Genomic DNA, 17,462 nt, shown 5'->3' with positions numbered 1-17,462 from the left:
TAAAAGCAAGTGGTTTAGAAATGACCATTTCAAAATGTTCTGCTTAGATTAGGAGGCATTATCATAAAGGCTAGATGAAGTATCCTCTTTTGTTGTTGCTAAAATGAAGTACCCTTTAAATGGCCCTCAGTATAAAAAACTCATGGGGTATGTCTTACCAAGTTAAGGTTTTGTTTACAATCCTGAGATAAAACAGAAAGGAAACATAGATCCACTCTGGTTTGCTACAGGAAAAACATACTCTTTAAAAAAAAAAAAAAAAAAATATATATATATATATATATATATATATATATATATATATATATATATATAATTGAATTTTTACAGAGAGGAAGAGAGAGGGATAGAGAGTTAGAAACATCGATGAGAGAGAAACATCGATCAACTGCCTCATGCACACCCCCTACTAGGGATGTGCCTGCAACCAAGGTATATACCCTTGACTGTAATCGAACCTGGGACCTTTCAGTTGTAGGCTGGCGCTCTATCCACTGAGCCAAACCAGTTTGGGCAGCTATAGGAAAAACATACTCCTGAAGGGATCCTGAAAAATATGCCCAACTTTTGGAGACCATTCTAACAAGGAGAGTGTCAACCAAAGTCGACGAACTTGGTCTTGCACTCCTCAACCCTTTCATTCCCACCCAGGTTTCTGATTCTCACATTCCAGGTGTCAGCTGTTGATGAGGCCTGCTCATAAAGCAGACTGCAATTCTATCAAAACCTTTTTTTTTCTTTTGAGGTTTTTTTTTTGAGTGCAATAAACACATCTTTCTTCTGAAACTCTGTTTCTGAAATTTCAACATCATTCCTGAAGTTCCAGCATCTTTTAAATGCTATCATATTAATATCATTCCATTTTCTCCCCTAAAACTCAGATAGCCATCCTCTGCACAGCCTTTTCTTGAAATAACTGTCTGGATGCCCAGAGAACTAACAGCAGAGCTGTTCCGTCAGGTCGATAAATAACCCCATCCATCGCAGGCAATGTCATCATGTGGATGAAGGAGAGGGGTTCAGACAATATCCCTGCTGTCCGCCCCCACCAGAGATGCACACCCACGCCTCCCCTGATTCTGGAATAACAAGGTGCTGGCGTCATCACCACAGTAGAGCACTGTGGACTCTATAAAACCGAAACAAAACAAATAGCAAATTCCCTGACTTCCAAAAATACATGGTGCAGCCAGAAGCAATGCTGTCAGACAGAGCAACGCGCTCTGCAGCGGGAAGGACAGCCGATCTGCACCGAGGCTGGCAGCTCCCAAGGGCCCAGGCTCCAAATTCGACCCTCCATCAGCGTGGCTCCATCAACAGCAACAGGCCTTGGTGTTTGTTGTCTGGTCACTGTTGGTTCAACCCAGGAAGAGCTTCCATTACTTAAGGGGGAACATATTAGTTGACGGCCTCACCTGTGTTCCTAGATTTTCAATTAACCTTTCTCCAGACTTCTCCAGAAAAGAAGGCGATTTCAAAGGCATGATTAGGACATTCTCCAGGCAGATGAGCTAAGAGTTCACAGTGTATCAAGAACAACCATGGCTTTGACCAGGAGTAGAGGGTCATTAGTAGGAGACACTGCCAACTTGAACCAGACATGACAACACTAGTGCTCCAGACATGACAACAAGCCTCCTGTTTCTGAATTCACTGTGCTGTCTGCTGCCCAGGACTGGTCCTGGGTACCAGTGTTAGCCTGGAGAGCCGTTCCTCTTCGCAGCCCACTCGGCTCTGACTGTCTCCAGCTCGCTCTGAAGGAGCTGATTGATATCAGCTATTGAAGGACGCCTATCTGACCCTAAAGCCAGGGGCGGGCCCCTCTTGAGTTGCCTCCTACTCTTGTCCTTGGGATTATCTGTTTGACAGTCTTGCCAAATAGATTGGGAATCCCTTAAGAGCTGAAGGATCGCCTTAATTTCCCTCAAAAATGAAAACCCCTTTCCTAGCTTTTGGCCTTCGTTGCTGTTGGTTTAATGATTATAAAAGAACTACATGTGTCCACTTCAGTTGTTCCCCTCCTCCGTGGATGGCATCACCTAGTAGAGTTGCCCAAGCAAGAAAGCTTAATATCATTCATTCATCCAAAACACAGCAAAGAAAGGAAAAAAACATTCCTGCTATAATGAGGCACTACGCTACCACTGTATCTGGCAGTGAACGAGATGAATCCCGACTCTATCATGGAGCTCAGATTCTAACAGAGAAGAGAGATTCTGAACACATATGCTATTAAAGGAAAAGTACAAAGTGCTCTGGAAGTTTACAACAGGTGACACCCTACCCTGCGATGGGAATGGAGAGATGAACTGGTGGTAGGGCATAGGCTTCTTCTCCATCATGGGCCGTGCAGCCAATCAATTGCTTAGTCTCGTCATTTCTGCTTCTGACATCTCTCTCTTTCACCTGTTCATTTCTCTCATCCTATGGGTCATCACTACCAACCTTTGTCTGGATACTCCACAGCCTCCTTGCTGCCCTCTCTGCCTCAGACTGACTCCTCCAATCCACAGTCCATACAGAAGCCAAAAGGATGCTTCTAAAGGGAAAATCTGATCACATCATCCACCTGTTGAGAAGCTTTTCAATGGTTCCTCCTAGAGCTTGGAAAAAAATTACAGTGCTTTACATAACTTGCAAGGCCCCGTGTACTGGTTTCTCTCTCTCTCTCTGTCTCTCTCTGTCTCTCTGTCTCTCTCTCTCTCTCTCTCTCTCTCTCTCTCTCTCGCTCTCGCTCTCGCTCTCTCCTCTCTCTTCTCTTCTCCCTCTCTCTCTAAAATCAATAAAAATATATCCTCAGGTGAGGATTAAAACACGGTGTGGCTAAGAGTTCAGTCTCTGGCCCTAGCTGGTTTGGCTCAGTGGATAGAGCATTGGACTGCAGATTGGAAGGTCTCTGGTTCCATTCCAGTTAAGGGCACATGCTTGGGTTTTGGGCTCCATTCCCAGTGGGGTGTCCAGGAGGCAGCCAATCAATGATACTCTCTCATCATTGATGTTTCTATCTCTCCCTTCTCTGAAATCAGTAAAAATATATTTAAAAAAAGAGTTCAGACTCTGACATAAGTACACTTCTGCTTAAATCCCAGCTCAGCACTTTCTAATAATCACTGTCTTTCTCTACCTTCAGTACAGATCAAGATAATGATTGTGCTAACCTCGGTTTACTGCTAGAACTGAACACGATAATGCAAGTCAAGTGCATTCATAGAGCCCTGGGCACTGTAAGCACTCAATCAATGTTAACTGGCATCATCACTTTTGTTGCTATTTTTAAAAATTATTTTTGGAATGGAAATGATTACTGGAATGAAAATTCCTCAAGGTCCATAAGAAGATGGAGCTTTCTTCATTGAGTGAAGAAGAGATATTTACACATGTATATATTAATACAAACTTTAAAATGTTTTTTTCTAATATTTGGGTTTTAAAGACATACCTTTGCTTAGCAAATGTTCTAACCTTCTGATCTCTTCCTCTGTTGCTGTAGCCATTATTTAAATTAAATCTTGGATGACTTAAATCAGACTGTACACTCTTTGAGAATGGTAACTTGTATTCATCTTCTGTATCCTTTACACCACTCAAAATCAGCCCTTTTATTAATAGTTCTTTAAAAAAAAAAAAGATTGCATTGATATATATCTAGCAATGTTGCTTAGGAATTAAAATGTTTCTGAAGTTCTGTGGAATGACTGTTGGAATCCTCCCGAAAAGTCATGTTTAGAAAGCAGAAAATTCTGTCCTTATGATTTCTGAAAGTTTAGGATTTTCCCCCTTCCCTTCTCATCTAATAACTTAAACATTTTTATTTATTGATTGATTTTTAGAGAGGGAGAAGAAGAGAGAGAAACATCCATTTTGCTGTTCTGATTCTCTGTACACTCTATGGTAAAGGTTTGTATGTGCCCTGACCAGGGATCAAACCCACAACTGTGACAGATGGGGACGATGCTCCCACCAACTAGCTACCCGGCCAGGGTCATTTAAACTTTTTGAATGCCGCACACACCAGCATAAACGAAGTCAGTATGCTTGGAGAACTGTGGTTTGGGAGGCTTAACTGCCAGTTTTGTTTGTTTTTAATGAACATGCTCTTCACTGGTAGCATTCACTTCCCAAGGATGTAATTAGAGAGAAACTCCCAAGAAGCACTGAAGCTGCTGGATCTAAAGCCAGCGGAGGTCTGATCCAGATTCACCTAACCCAGACTGAGAAATTGGATCTCCAGAAAGGCAGAAAAGTCCCTTTTAGGACTTGTCCTCCTACCCCCACCCCACCCACCACCACCACCACCACACACACACACACAGAGATTTCAAGATTCAAGTGGAAAATTTTTCCAAGATGGGTGGAGCCTCACCCAGCTGACTCACTGTGGCTGGATTCAGACTACCAGCCGACCAGGGAAACCCGGCTTCACACTATAATTAGGCAAACACTGCAGCTGGGTTTGCAAGCAATTTCATGTTCAAGACAACATTATTAAAAACAAGAGGCCCGATGCACAACATTCATGCACTGGGAGAGTGGGGGGGCCGGGGGGTCCCTCAGCCCGGCCTGCACCCTCTCGTAATCCTGGACCCCTCAGGGAATGTCCACCTGCTGGCTTAGCCCGCTCCCTGGGGCAGGCCTACACCAGCGGGTGGATACCCCCCAAGGGGTCCTTAGCGCTGCCTCAGAGGCAGGAGAGGCTCCCGCCTCTGCCACTGCATTGGCCAGCCATGAGCCCGGCTTCTTGCTAAGCAGCGCTCCCCCTGTGGAAGCGCACTGACCACCAGGGGGCAGCTCCTTGTTGAACGCCTGCCACCTGGTGTCAGTGTGCTTCATAACGGCCAGTCGTTCTGCCATTTGGTTGATTTGCATATTATCCCTTTATTATATAGGACTAGAGGCTCCATGCATGAAATTCATGCAAGACCAGGCCTTCCTTCCCTGGCTGCCGGCACCAGCTTCCCACTTGCACCCAGGACCCAGGCTTCCCTCGCAGCCCTGGCTTCATCCTGAAGGTCATCTGGAAGGACATTCGGTCTAATTAGCATATTACGCTTTTATTATTATAGATGTGTAAACAGGAGAAAGCAGTGGAGTCTCCCTTTAGATCTTACGGCCACAGGCCCCCACATCTCCCTAGCTTTTCTATAGCATCTGCGATTCGATTCTATACATAAAACCACGCTAATTCTCTTTCTCTGAATGGTCCACTCATTCCCCTAAGAACCTTGGAAATCACTGGAATAATCATGGTTCTGTCACTTTAAACCAGTATAGCTTTAGGTACGTTACTTGAGTCTTGGTCACTTCATTGGTCTAACAGATGTAATAATAATCTATCTAAAAATTAGGAAAAGGAACTAAAAAGTTAGTTGAAATAAAATATATTAAGTTTTGCCCTGGTCGGGTGGCTCAGTTGATTGGAGCATCTTCCGTTCACCAAAAGATTGCGGGTCAGGGCACATACCTAGGTTTCAGGTTTGATCCCTGGTCTGGTCACCTCTCTCTCTCTCTCTCTCTCTCTCTCTCTCTCTCTCTCTCTCTCTCTCTCTCTCTCATTGATGTAATACACATACTTAAAACAGTACCTGACATGTAGAAAGCGATCAACCAAATGACAGAACGACTGGTCGTTATGAAGCACACTGACCACCAGGCGGCAGATCGTACTGCCTCCCTGCTGCTCTATTCTCATTCTCCCCAGACATGCTGGGGAAAGCATGAAAGGAGTTTTTCTCAACACCGTTTACATGTAAGAATCTTTCTGACCCAATAACCTATCAGGATTTATGATCGTGGTGAATAAACTCCATAACCCTGAAAAAGTCACAGATTCTTAGTCCCAGCAATGACATTTCTGACAAAAGTGTCATAGCCCTTGTTCCTTATGTATTACTTGACACACAGGGGAGAGAAATTTAAAATATCTCCTATTGGTTTTTTTCTGTGTCCTCCCTCGGTTTCAGTCCATGGTCCCCAGCATTGAGAATAAGGACTAATCCAGGATCTCAGACCTGGTTGTTAGAAAAAAAGGACTTACATCTCCATACCTGAATGTCAGGTGACTTCTGTTTGTCACCCAACTCGGCCCTTTATTTCCCCTCCCCCACAGCACCCGGCCATTCATTCTGTCAGGATAGGTGACACCCTGACTTCCAGGTTCCAAATCTCCTCTCAACCAAAAGGAACCTGCAGGCAGACTGGCTTTCCAAGAGTCCACCCTGGCTCTGAGGAGCCCTGCAGCTCTGCTCACCCCTGGGTGCTGATGCAGAATCCAGAATTGAACCAAGAGGGAAGGGCTGGGTGTTACCAGTCCAACTCCCACCACCAGCACCACAGCAGTTCAGAGGTTTAGTCTTCAAAGCCACTTAATATTCCTGCAAACTCTCTGTGCCTTAAAAACACACACCCAGTATCCATGACAACCCTGGGTGAAAACAAAACCAAAGCAAGAACAAGCTGTTTCATTGTCAAGGCTGTAGGACATGGAGCATCTTCCCTGTCCACAGGAAATCTGGTGGGATGCACAGTAGGTCCTAATGGGACATTTCTATTTACAAACTGAGAGGAGACAGGGCAGACCCATGTCAACACGACTTTAGTAGAGATTTTATTATTTTATGTCAAAAGCTATCAGTTCAAGAATAGAAGACACCCACAGATCTGAGTCCATTTACACAGTCCTGGTGTGTGGCCTGATACCTGGGTAACCCCCAGGGGGCACCATAGAACTATTTCTATTTTTAGCATACAGGGGTGTAAGAAATCCTGGGTGCTCTTTCTAGGCTGTAGAAATGTCAGAAGATGGGTTCTATTGTGCAGCCTTGCTGGGATCAGTCCAGGGTACAGGGAGCTGGGGTCCTGATTTACATGATTCGTCATCTGGCTTGGCCAACTCTAAGGGTGAACATATCAAGGTGCTGAGCACGTCAAGAGATGAAGCAGGAGTTTTGAGCCACAATGACAGATTCTCGTTGAGCAGCAAATGGCTGTGACTGAGCCACCTCACACCACAGAGAGCATCCAGATGTGCAGAGCTGTGCCCAAGCCAGCTACAGAGAGAAGAATGCGAGCCACGTGGCCTGGATTCCCTGGACTCAGGTGCCATTTAAACCTCCTGAATTTGCCCAAACTGGTTTGGCTCAGTGGATAGAGCATCAGTCTGCGGACTGAAAGGTCCCAGGTTCGATTCCGGCCAAGGGGATGTACATTGGTTGTGGGCACATCCCTGGTAGCGGGTGTGCAGGAGGCAGCTGATCAATGCTTCTCTCTCATTGATGTTTCTAGCTTTCTATCCCTCTCCCTTCCTCTCTGTAAAAAATCAATTATATATATATATATATATATATATATATATATATAATCCTCCTGAATTGATCTGAGAAGTAAACCAGGGGTAAAAATGGCAAAGCAGCAAAATCGCTGCCTCAGGCCACTCACTGCCCACAGACCACGGCGCTCAGCACACAGCTAGTAGGGCAGGTGCTTATTGGGGCACATGCTCATACGAGAGGCACCATTATGGTAAGAAAACCCACACCAGAGCAAGCCATGGGTCATAGTTTTATAAGCCATCACTACCCATGGGACAACTCCTAGCTGGGATTAACAACTCCCCACCCACATGACTTACCTTCTCAAAGTCTCGGAGAGCCTGGGTCTGCACCGGAGGGGCTTTTTCAAATGCTCTCAGGTAATGTGCCTGCCCAAAGGGGACCTTCTCGCTACTTCTCCAGGCCTGTGACTGCCCTGGAGGGCCCCGATCTTTAGTGTCACTGAGAAAAGCTGCCAGGGAAACAGAACCACAGATGATGTCACACAATGGCGGCCCCGTGATCATTGTAGATGAACACAAGCAAGACCAAATACTAGTTTTAAGTGACTCTGAAGTCCCTGGCATGTTCACATGATAAGCTTTCCCCCACATCCTGCATATGAACTCTCTGTGCTCTGAGGCTGGTATGAAAAAGGCAGATCACTTAGCAAAGGGAAATCCTCACATGAGGAAGTTTTTGTGAAAACCTGAAAAGACAGAGCTATCTTCACCTGGGGTTTGTCATGTAGGCAGATCTCTGGCTACTGTTAGAGCAGTAATGATGAGAAAGTATTAGGAACACATCAATAACTATATTTAGTGGGTGCTTATTCCTTCACGGGCTCTGTTCTGAGAGCTCTTTCCCACTTGTGAGCTTGACACTGTTATTATTCTCATGTTAATGGTCTATTTCAGTGAAGGTTTCTGGAAGACTCCATTTTAATCAATTTACAAGTGACTTTAATCTTGCAATTACAGAATCATTACAAGTCTAAAGAGTTCACATGCATGTGCTCACCAGGTGAGGAGTTACATGCCACAGGGCCATGTTTGAAAATTAACAAAAAGTCTGAGGACACGGCCATGGCGAATTTAAAGGTTGGTGATTCAAGGGATTTATGACCAGCAGGAAACCCAGAATTTAACAAGACAGGGCCCATGGCTTCCTTACCTACTGCATGAGGTGTTCTGGGTACCATCTCCCCATCATCCTCTGCAAAATAATCTCTGTAAAGAGAAACAAATAATTCATGAGAAACAAATAAAACGCTCTACCCGGTCCCCAAACCCTGGGGCAACAAGACACTTGTGTTCTGTTTTCATGTATTTCTCCACAAGCACTCACTAACCTCCTCCTGTGTGTCAGGGACAGTGTTACGCGCTGGGGCTGCAAAGACAAACCCTGTCTATCCTCAAGAAGCACACCTAGAGATGGCCACAGACTAAACAATTCCCCAAGTATTGAATCACCAAGTGGCAAATGCTATGGAGGAAAATGCACCGGAAATTAACTAGTAGAGAGACTGAGAGAAACTCAGAAAAGGGGACATTAAAACTGAGATGAAGAGAACGTCAACCATGTCCTAGCCCAGTGGTCGGCAAATTCATTAGTCAACAGAGCGGCAAACCGCGGCTCGCGAGCCACTTTGCCGACCACTGCCCGAGCCGTTATAGAGCATCGGCCTGAGGACCAAAGGGTCCCGGATTCGATTCCGGTGAAGGATATGTACCTCAGTTGCAGGCTTCTCCCCGGCCCAGGCCCTGGCCAGGATGTGTGCAGGAGGCAACCAATCGTTGTGTGTCTCTCACATGGACATTTCTCTCTCTTTCCCTCTTTCTTCCATTCTCTTTAAAGATCAATAGGAAAATATCGTCGGTCCCGGATCTGTCTCTTGCTACAACAGTGTTTGGATGCAACAGATCCAGGGATGTTCCTTCTTTCAGCCTCCGACCACTCTCCTGCGTCTTATCCAGTCACCACCTTCAGAACCACCTGCGGGATCAGCCACACACTGGTTTTTTTTTGGTTTTTGGTTTTTTCTTCGCCTTAACTCCTTATTGCGGAACAGCCATGAGCTCCCAAATTTGTCAGAATTATTCCACCAAGGTGGAGGCTGCCGTCAACCACCCTGCCTCTGCGGGCCTCCTGCACCTTCCTCTCTCTGGGCTTCCATTTTTACTGAGACAATGTGGCTCTCGAGGGCAGGGCCACTTCTTCCGAGAGTTGGCTAAGAAGAAGTGTAAGGGTGCTGAGCATCTCTTAAAGATGCAAAGCAAGCGTGGCGGCCACATCCTCTTCCAGGACATGCTGAAGCCTTCCCAGGATGAGTGGGCAACACTCAGGCGGCCATGGAGGCCGCCCTGGCCTTGGGGAGGAACCTGAGCCAGGCCCTTTTGGAGCGGCAGGCCCTGGGTTCTACCCGTGCAGACCTCATCTCTGTGACTTCCTGAGCACCACTTCTGGGCGAGGAGGTGAAACTCATCAAGAAGATGGGAGACACCTGCCTCACCTCCGCAGGCCCCTGGCCCCCAGGCTGGGCGGGGGGCGTATCTCTTCAGAAGACTCACCCACAAGCGCAACTTGTGAGAGGCCCCTCTGCATCCCCTGGTGTCTGGCTTTTACCTGAGCCTCTTCCTGAAACTACTAGCCATTCTTTTAACCACCCTGAAGCCCACTCCCATGCATCAGTCCAAACAAAACAATAAAGCTTTTTGCAGCAAAAGAAAAAGGAAAAATATTCTCGAGTGAGGATTTAGAGAGAGAGAGAGAGAGAGAGAGAGAGAGAGAGAGAGAGAGAGAGAGAGAGAGAGGATGTCAACCAGATGAAAAATGGAAACAGAAGAGTATTCCAACATGAGGAAATGGCAAAGAACCCGAGTCGGAAAGGAGCAGAGAAAATCTGATTGGGACCAGACTTTGTCTGACCTTGTGGGATAGGGTAAGGATATTGAGTTTTATATGAAGGGCAATAGAAACGGAAGGATTTTAAATCAGGGAATGAATGGTAAATGACCAGGTTTCAATTTCAGACAGATCGTTCTGACTGTTGAGTGATACTGCATGGAGGAAACAAGGGTAGATGAGGAAAGCAAGGAGTTGTGATGGTTTTAACCAAGGAAAAAGACCTGGAGATGGAGAAAAGCAAAATATTCAAGACATGTTTAGGAAGTAGAATTGACATAGAAATCAAAGTCTATTAATGGAAATGCTAAAAACACCAAAATTCAGTGCAAGAGGTGTATCTATCCAGCACAACAAGATCACCATCCCTAGCAGAGAAGGGAGGGGTACCTCAAAATTATTAACAAATACTTGTCAAGCGCCCACTATGTTTTTAGGCACAAATGTACTTTGAACAAAACAGACAAAAATGCCAGTGCTTGCCCAGCTGGTGTGGCTCAGATGGTTGAGCACCAAGAGGTCATTGGCTCAATTCCCGGTCAGGGCACACGCCCGGGTCATGGGCTTGATCCCCAGTAGGGGGCATGCTGAAGGCAGTGGATGGATGTTTCTCTCTCATTGATGTTTCTCTCTCCATCTAAAATCAATAAAAACATTTAAAACAAACAAACAACAACAACAACAAAAAAAACCCAGCTGAAACTGGTTTGGCTTAGTGGATAGAGTGTTGGTCTGTGGACTAAAGGGTCCCAGGTTCGATTCCGGTTCGGGGCATGCACCTTGGTTGCAGGCACATCCCTAGTGGGGAGTGTGCAGGAGGCAGCTGGTCAATGATTCTCTCTCATCGATGTTTCTAGCTCTCTGTCCCTTTCTCTTCCTCTCTGTAAAAAATCAATAGAATATATTAAAACACACACACACAAAAACAAAACAAAACAAAACAAAAATAACCAACAACAACAAAAAGCACACACACACACCTGCCTGCACTCATGGAGCTTAGAGAAAAGGGGAAACAAAAGGAAAATGTATAGTTAGAAACTTGGGACAAGTATTATACTTTTAAAAATTAAAGTAGAGCCAAGACCGGTTTGGCTCAGTGGATAGAGCATCGGCCTGTGGACTGAAAAGTCCCAGGTTTGATTCCAGTCAAGGGCATGTACCTTGGTTGCGGGCACATCCCCAGTAGGGGGTGTGCAAGAGGCAGCTGGTTGATGATTCTCTCTCATCGATGTTTCTAACTCTCTCTTCCCTTCTGTAAAAAAACAATAAAATATATTTTTTTAAATTAAAGTAGAGATGAGGATAGGGAGTGCTGAAGCAATGGGGTATGTGTGAGGGTTTTCAGTAGGCAAGGTTTCTCTGAAAAGCACCAAGGATAGCAGTGGGGTATTGGGGGAAGAATCTTCGCAGCAGAGACCATCAAAAGCTAAGACTCTTAGAAGGGAGCACTCCAGAGTGGTTTTAGAACAGCAAGGAGGCCAGTGAGGCTGGGCAGAGTGAGCGCGTGGCGAGTAGCAGGAGGTGAGGTCAGGGAGTGATGGGAAGGCTGGACAGGAGCAGGCTATTTCAAGCCTTTTGGGACACTGAGAGGCAGTTAGCCCCTGGAGCCTTGTGCGTCTAAAAAAGAGATGAACTGAGTGACGAATGTTTTAAAAGGGCTGGCTACTGTTCTGACTCCAGACTAGCTGGGTGGGGAAGGCAGAAACAGAGAGAGCATTGCAATAATCCTACAATGAGATGCTTTCAACATGTAGCTTATTCCTTAAACCTTGGATACTCCCAGTTGGTTGCTGGGAAAATAATTCTGCAGACAGAGATTTAGAGAGCTTCTCTTTTTAAAAAGCCATGCACAGGGAGGCATTTGTTCAGAAATTGTTGTTCTTTGTTCACTGGGTCAGGTCTGGATCTTGGCACACATCTTCACTTTGTTAATTTCCAGATGGACATGAAGGTGCCAGAAAGGACACATTCGTTTACACACACTGCCTGCCAATTCTTGATTATTCAAAAGCAGATCACCAGTTGGTGGTTCCTTCCAGGCCCCCTGCCTCTTCCCTTTTCCACTTCTCATTAAAAACTTCCCTTGTGAGTGAACAATGAAGGAGATAAACGTACTACTTGGATATTGAAACTATCAGCCAGAATTATATCTTGAAAAATTTGTAGAGACTAAAATTTATACTTGGCTGCTTCTATTCATGAGTTAGACGAATTCCTTTATGCTCAGCCCATAGACCTAGGTAGCCATCGGGAGCAGGGTCGTTCCTCAGGCCAAATTCAGCTCATCCAACATGTTTTATTTGTTCAACACAAAGTTGACGCATTTCTAACTTTTCCTGGAAAATGAATGGGTCTAGCAATACTTGGCCTGCCTCCCCACATGCAGATAACCTGCCACCTTTAAACAGAGCAGGTGTATTCTCCAGTTTGTCACGGTCCCTCTTTCCCGACTCATGAACTCTTTGTGATATTTGCCAGACTCCTTACAGGTCTTGGAGACTGTTATCCTGATATTAATGAAGCACAGACAGATTGCCTGTCTGCTTTAACACACAGTCTCGAGTAACCTATTGGCTTTAGCACACGTTTCATTAATCTGTGATTATAAGCTACTAACTATTTTATGATGTCATTTTTTTTCTTCTGGCCTTCGATTTCCTCAAATATTTGTAAAAGAAGCCCACCAATTTCTATGGTTCCTTACAGTAATCATGCAATTCTATTCTAGTAGATGCTTAAGCATAAAATCCATTTTAATACTTCCCAAATATCTGGGGAGCTATCCAGACAGGATCACATTCAACTCTCCTTGCTCTGAAGAGGCCACATTCTAGATCAACCAGGAGCAGCTTATAGCAAGGCCATGCCTAGGGGTCCCCTGAGATACCTCACCTTCTCCACCCCACCCACACCCACTCTGAGCTTGCTGTCTGCCGGGATGAATCAATAACTGAAAGCATAGAGAGGTCACTTTGGATGGATTCTGAGTTAATGGGATTATTGTAGTCTCCAGAGATTTTTTTTTTTAAATCACTTTAATTCTATTAACAGCTCAAGTTCCCTCTTATTGCCAGAGAGTGGGGCTCACTCAGCTGCTCCAAAAGGTTGGTAAGGAATCTGATGCTCCCCCAGGGAAGGGGCTCATGGTGAAGAAACACAGGGTATATGTGCAGGGGATTGCAATTCATGACATCTGATAAACCAAAGTGCAAAGAGACAGACTCCAAGCTTGCCCCCACCACTCCCACACAACATCACACACACACACACATACACGCACACACAGCAGTAATATATGTTGGTAAATTCTTCTGTATTACCCAAATCTGGGGGGAAATTATTTATCTTTTGTCCCAGTTTCTAAAATTCAAGTGTTTCTAGGTTTCTTTTTAACACGAGTCTATGAATGACTCATGCTCAGCGAGTGTGTGTTTCGCCAGGACATTTATAGCTCTCCTGCATACATGGACATAGGCAATCTTTCCCCCAAGATGCTTTTACCTTGAATGTAGCTTTTCCAGTATAAATGAACTACACTGTCCCTCAATGAGCCTCATCCTTTCTCCCTACCTCATTAATCTGTTCATACTGACACCAATTACACTCATTAATTTTTATCAGGACACTCTTCTGCTTAATTTGAAGAACCACGCATTTTCCAAGTGCAACCCACCCACCGGCTGTTCAGCTACTTAATTTCTGCATGGTATATTACCCACATTTTCACGATTTGCTCATACACAGTTATGAAGACACTGGGACTCAAACTATTCGACATTCAATATCTCCTATTTACTAGCTTTGCCTGTCGTTTTCCAGGGTGTTTGGGTTGCGAATGATCGGAAAACAGCTGCTCCTCCCAAAGCCATCCGCTACCCTCTGATGCTCTAATGCTGTCGAATTGTGCTCTAATCATTTCCTCCAGCACCTTTCTAAGTACAAATGGTCCTCTCCAACATTAGGCACTGACCCAAACACACATTTTCTCTTAATTCTCATATTCTTAAAGCTCACTTGACATGAGTTGCTAGATTCTGGTTCAAGTGAAAAGAAATCTTCCTAATGTTCCAAGATTTATCTTTCAGACCCAGCAAGTGTGACTCTGGTTGAACATCAACCCAGGAACCAAGAGGTAGTGATTCGATTCTTGGTCAGGCCACATGCCCAGTAGGGGGCGGGCAGGAGGCAGCTGATTGATGATGTTTCTCTTTCATCAATGGTTTCTAGCTCTTTATCCCTCTCCCTTCCTCTTTCTCTAAAAGTCAATAAAAACACTTTGTTTTAAAAAGTAGTTTAAAAAAATTTGATCCTTCCTATTCTTAGTTTATACTCACAATCAATCTTTGCACATATAAAAGGGCCTGAAGGAGGAGAACTATGGCCTACTTTCTTTACTATGTGAAGCTCTAGATGGAGAGCTTGTACATGGTAGGGTTTCACAAGCAGTGCCAACTTAGAAACAAAGGTTGTCAAGAGGTAACAGTCTCTGGTCTGTGTGTGCACAGCTTGACAGTTCAACATGTTTTCTTACATGGGAATTTTCCTCAACACTAATCTCCAATTCCATGACCATCATCATTATTTAGACGACTACCACCATCCACCACCAATGCTGCCACCATAATGTATTGAGTGCTCAGTATTTTCCAGGCGTTATCTCATTCAGTCCACACAAAATCCTGTAAAACAGGCACTGCTCCCCCACTTTTACATTCGCAGAAATAAGAGACGTAGAAGGATGAAGTAATTTGCCCAGGATCAGCTATTTGGCTAGTGGGTTCAGAAACTTGAACACGGTTACTGTCTGATTCCAAACCTTTACTCTGTCCTGTCCACCCTATTTGTACCCACTCAGTTCCTGGGTAAATGAGCCTCGACTCCAGGGAAAGGACCTAAAAAGTGAGGTGAGAGGAACGATGAGCAGTGGTGCTATGGGAAGGAGATGGAATTCAGAGTCAAATCCTGACACAAGTTTGCTCACACTTGAGTATGTGACTACTGGTATAAACAGATGCCATATGACAAATGACTAAAATCCTAAAAGGGAAGTGGCAAATACGACTTTTTAATCTAAGTCCCATTCTAAAAAGTGAGTCATATATTATTTTATACTTCCCTATTTCTAGCCAAATTTCTCCAAGTATTTCACGTTTGCCTTGACCCCCTTGTGTGATGATACTTGGCATTATCCCTGACAGACGAAGGCAACCAGTTGACAGGCAGGAAAGGTGATGGGAATAGACACAATCAAAATGGGAAAGGCCATGAGTGAACAGGCTCTGAGACTTCTCCTCGGTTTATTTCTTCTCTTGCCAAGAGAGACACTGAGTCTATAGCTCTCATGGTCCAAATATTGCCAGCTACCCTCCATTCGGCACCATAATTGCAAAAACATATAAATTAAATGCAAATGGGGGAGAAGTCACAGCTGCAAAACACAAGACTCTCATCTGATAAATGCAGCAAGATTATAATTTCTTCTTACTTCAAGACCTGTCATTAGAAAATTGCTGGGTAGGATGCTTAATTGGCAGAGCCCTTCTGACAAGAGAGGGTGTCACTCTGAGCCTTCCTCTGCACACTAAGTATGGGCTGGCTTGACACTGCTACAGTGGTATCCAGTTTTCTCCAACACAGACTGCAATTTACACCCTTCACTCAAGGGTATTTATTCACTGAGATTGATCAGGGCCAACTGAGTCTGGGAGGCAGTTTTTCTGGAGTGCTAAGCCCTCAGTAGCTATAGGGAGCTCAAGCATCATTGTACATCTACAACAACTTTGAATTTTATGACCTATTTTGCTCCTATATTGTCTTCACTAACTTTTTTTATTTTTATTTTTAATTGATTTTAGGTAGGAAGGTAGAGGGAGAGAGAGAAACATTGATGAAGGAGAATCATCAATCAGCTGCCTCCTGCATGCCTCCTACTGGAAATGAAGCCCACAGCCCAAGTATGTGCCCTGACTGGGAATCAAACTGTGACCTCCAGGGTCACGGGATGACACTCAACCAATTGAGCCACACCAGCAGGGCAAGGACATTTTTCTTGCTGCTATCCATCAAGGTTCAGAAAAACCACTTACTACCGTAAAAAAAAAAAAAATAAATAAAGGCAGTTTGAGTAATTACAGACCTGACAGAGATTAGAAAGAATGCATTAGAATCTTCCTTCTCAGTATAGTTTTTTATTTTTAAAAAGAGCTTATAGAGTCCTAGAGGATAATAAAATTGACCGAGGGTTACCAAGGATGGGAACTGTTGAAGCGGTGAGAGATTCTAAGCAGTGATGAGAACAATTCAAATGCTCCGAGAGGAATGAGGAGCAGAAGGCCTGGAAGATGCGGAGAAGCGGAGGAACTGGACTAAATGATAAGGTGAACCGAATACACAGAAAGAATGAAGAGAGGAGGGACTTGACCTTGTAGTCAGGGAATATAGCTATAGAATTCAGGATCACAGGGATGGGGAGTTTGGGGTGAAGATGAGTAACAGGATGGTTGTGCTTAGGGGGTGCTGAAGTGAATTAGAATTGAAGAACTGTGAGGTCAGGGTACAGAGCGTGATCTGGTGGTAGAAAACACACAGAACTACGTTCCAAAAATAATTCCCAAGGCGGTAGTGCTGCAACTACCCTCTGCAGGATACCCAGAGTTTTCCTAACAAAGGCAAGGCTAGCTGTGTAGGTGGGAACAACTGGTGTACTAAGGCCCACTCATAGTAATTTTAGCTCAGGGTGGATAAAATGACTCTCGACAGCCAGCTCCCGTAATGCTGCTCCCATGGTGCTGATAATCTGGAAATCTCAAAGTATAGTAATGCACGAAGAGTCTTTCCAAAACCAGCCCTGTTCCAAACCTCACATGTTGTCACGTGATAGACACAGATGTCACCTGATATACCAGGTAAAAGCATACGCTCACTTGGTTGTAACCCGCATGTCAAGGGTGTTGTCCATGATCCTATAACAAAATGCAGCCTCAATTCTCTCTCTCTCCTTGGAATCAACATCCTAATATGTACACATAATTTTGATGTAAATTATATCCACTTCTTCTTTCTTCTATTGAACTGTTCTGTTTATTTCAGGAAATGCTTCAAGATGGGAACAGAGATAGCAGTGACAGTGAGGCATCTTGCTCCAGAGAGAAGTAAAAGCTGGGACTATTGCAATGATTCACATAGGATTTCCTAATATATTTCAGTGTGTGCGCCTCATTTCCCCTTCTGCCATATAGGGACTCGGGT

The 17,462-nt window shown here is 44.6% G+C and overlaps 1 protein-coding gene across 9 annotated transcripts in view; it reads right to left on the bottom strand.

The window, feature by feature from the left end:
- The window catches only part of LOC118727187 (myomegalin), a 136,690-nt gene that overhangs the window by 103,281 nt on the left and 15,947 nt on the right, over positions 1 to 17,462 (bottom strand). For all 9 annotated transcript variants that reach the window (XM_045586976.1, XM_045586979.1, XM_036452707.2 and 6 more), the window contains exons 2-3: positions 8,481 to 8,536; positions 7,628 to 7,779 (exon numbers count right to left, since the gene is read on the bottom strand). In XM_045586976.1, coding sequence (XP_045442932.1) covers positions 7,628 to 7,779; positions 8,481 to 8,508 — 180 coding nt within the window. In that variant the 5' untranslated portion in view covers positions 8,509 to 8,536. The remainder of the gene's footprint in view (positions 1 to 7,627; positions 7,780 to 8,480; positions 8,537 to 17,462) is intronic.

Source organism: Pipistrellus kuhlii, unplaced genomic scaffold, assembly GCF_014108245.1.
Source record: "Pipistrellus kuhlii isolate mPipKuh1 unplaced genomic scaffold, mPipKuh1.p scaffold_m20_p_24, whole genome shotgun sequence".
Lineage (NCBI taxonomy): Eukaryota > Metazoa > Chordata > Mammalia > Chiroptera > Vespertilionidae > Pipistrellus > Pipistrellus kuhlii.
The sequence above is the reverse complement of the archived record's forward strand: the minus strand, read 5'-3'. Positions and strand labels throughout refer to the sequence as shown.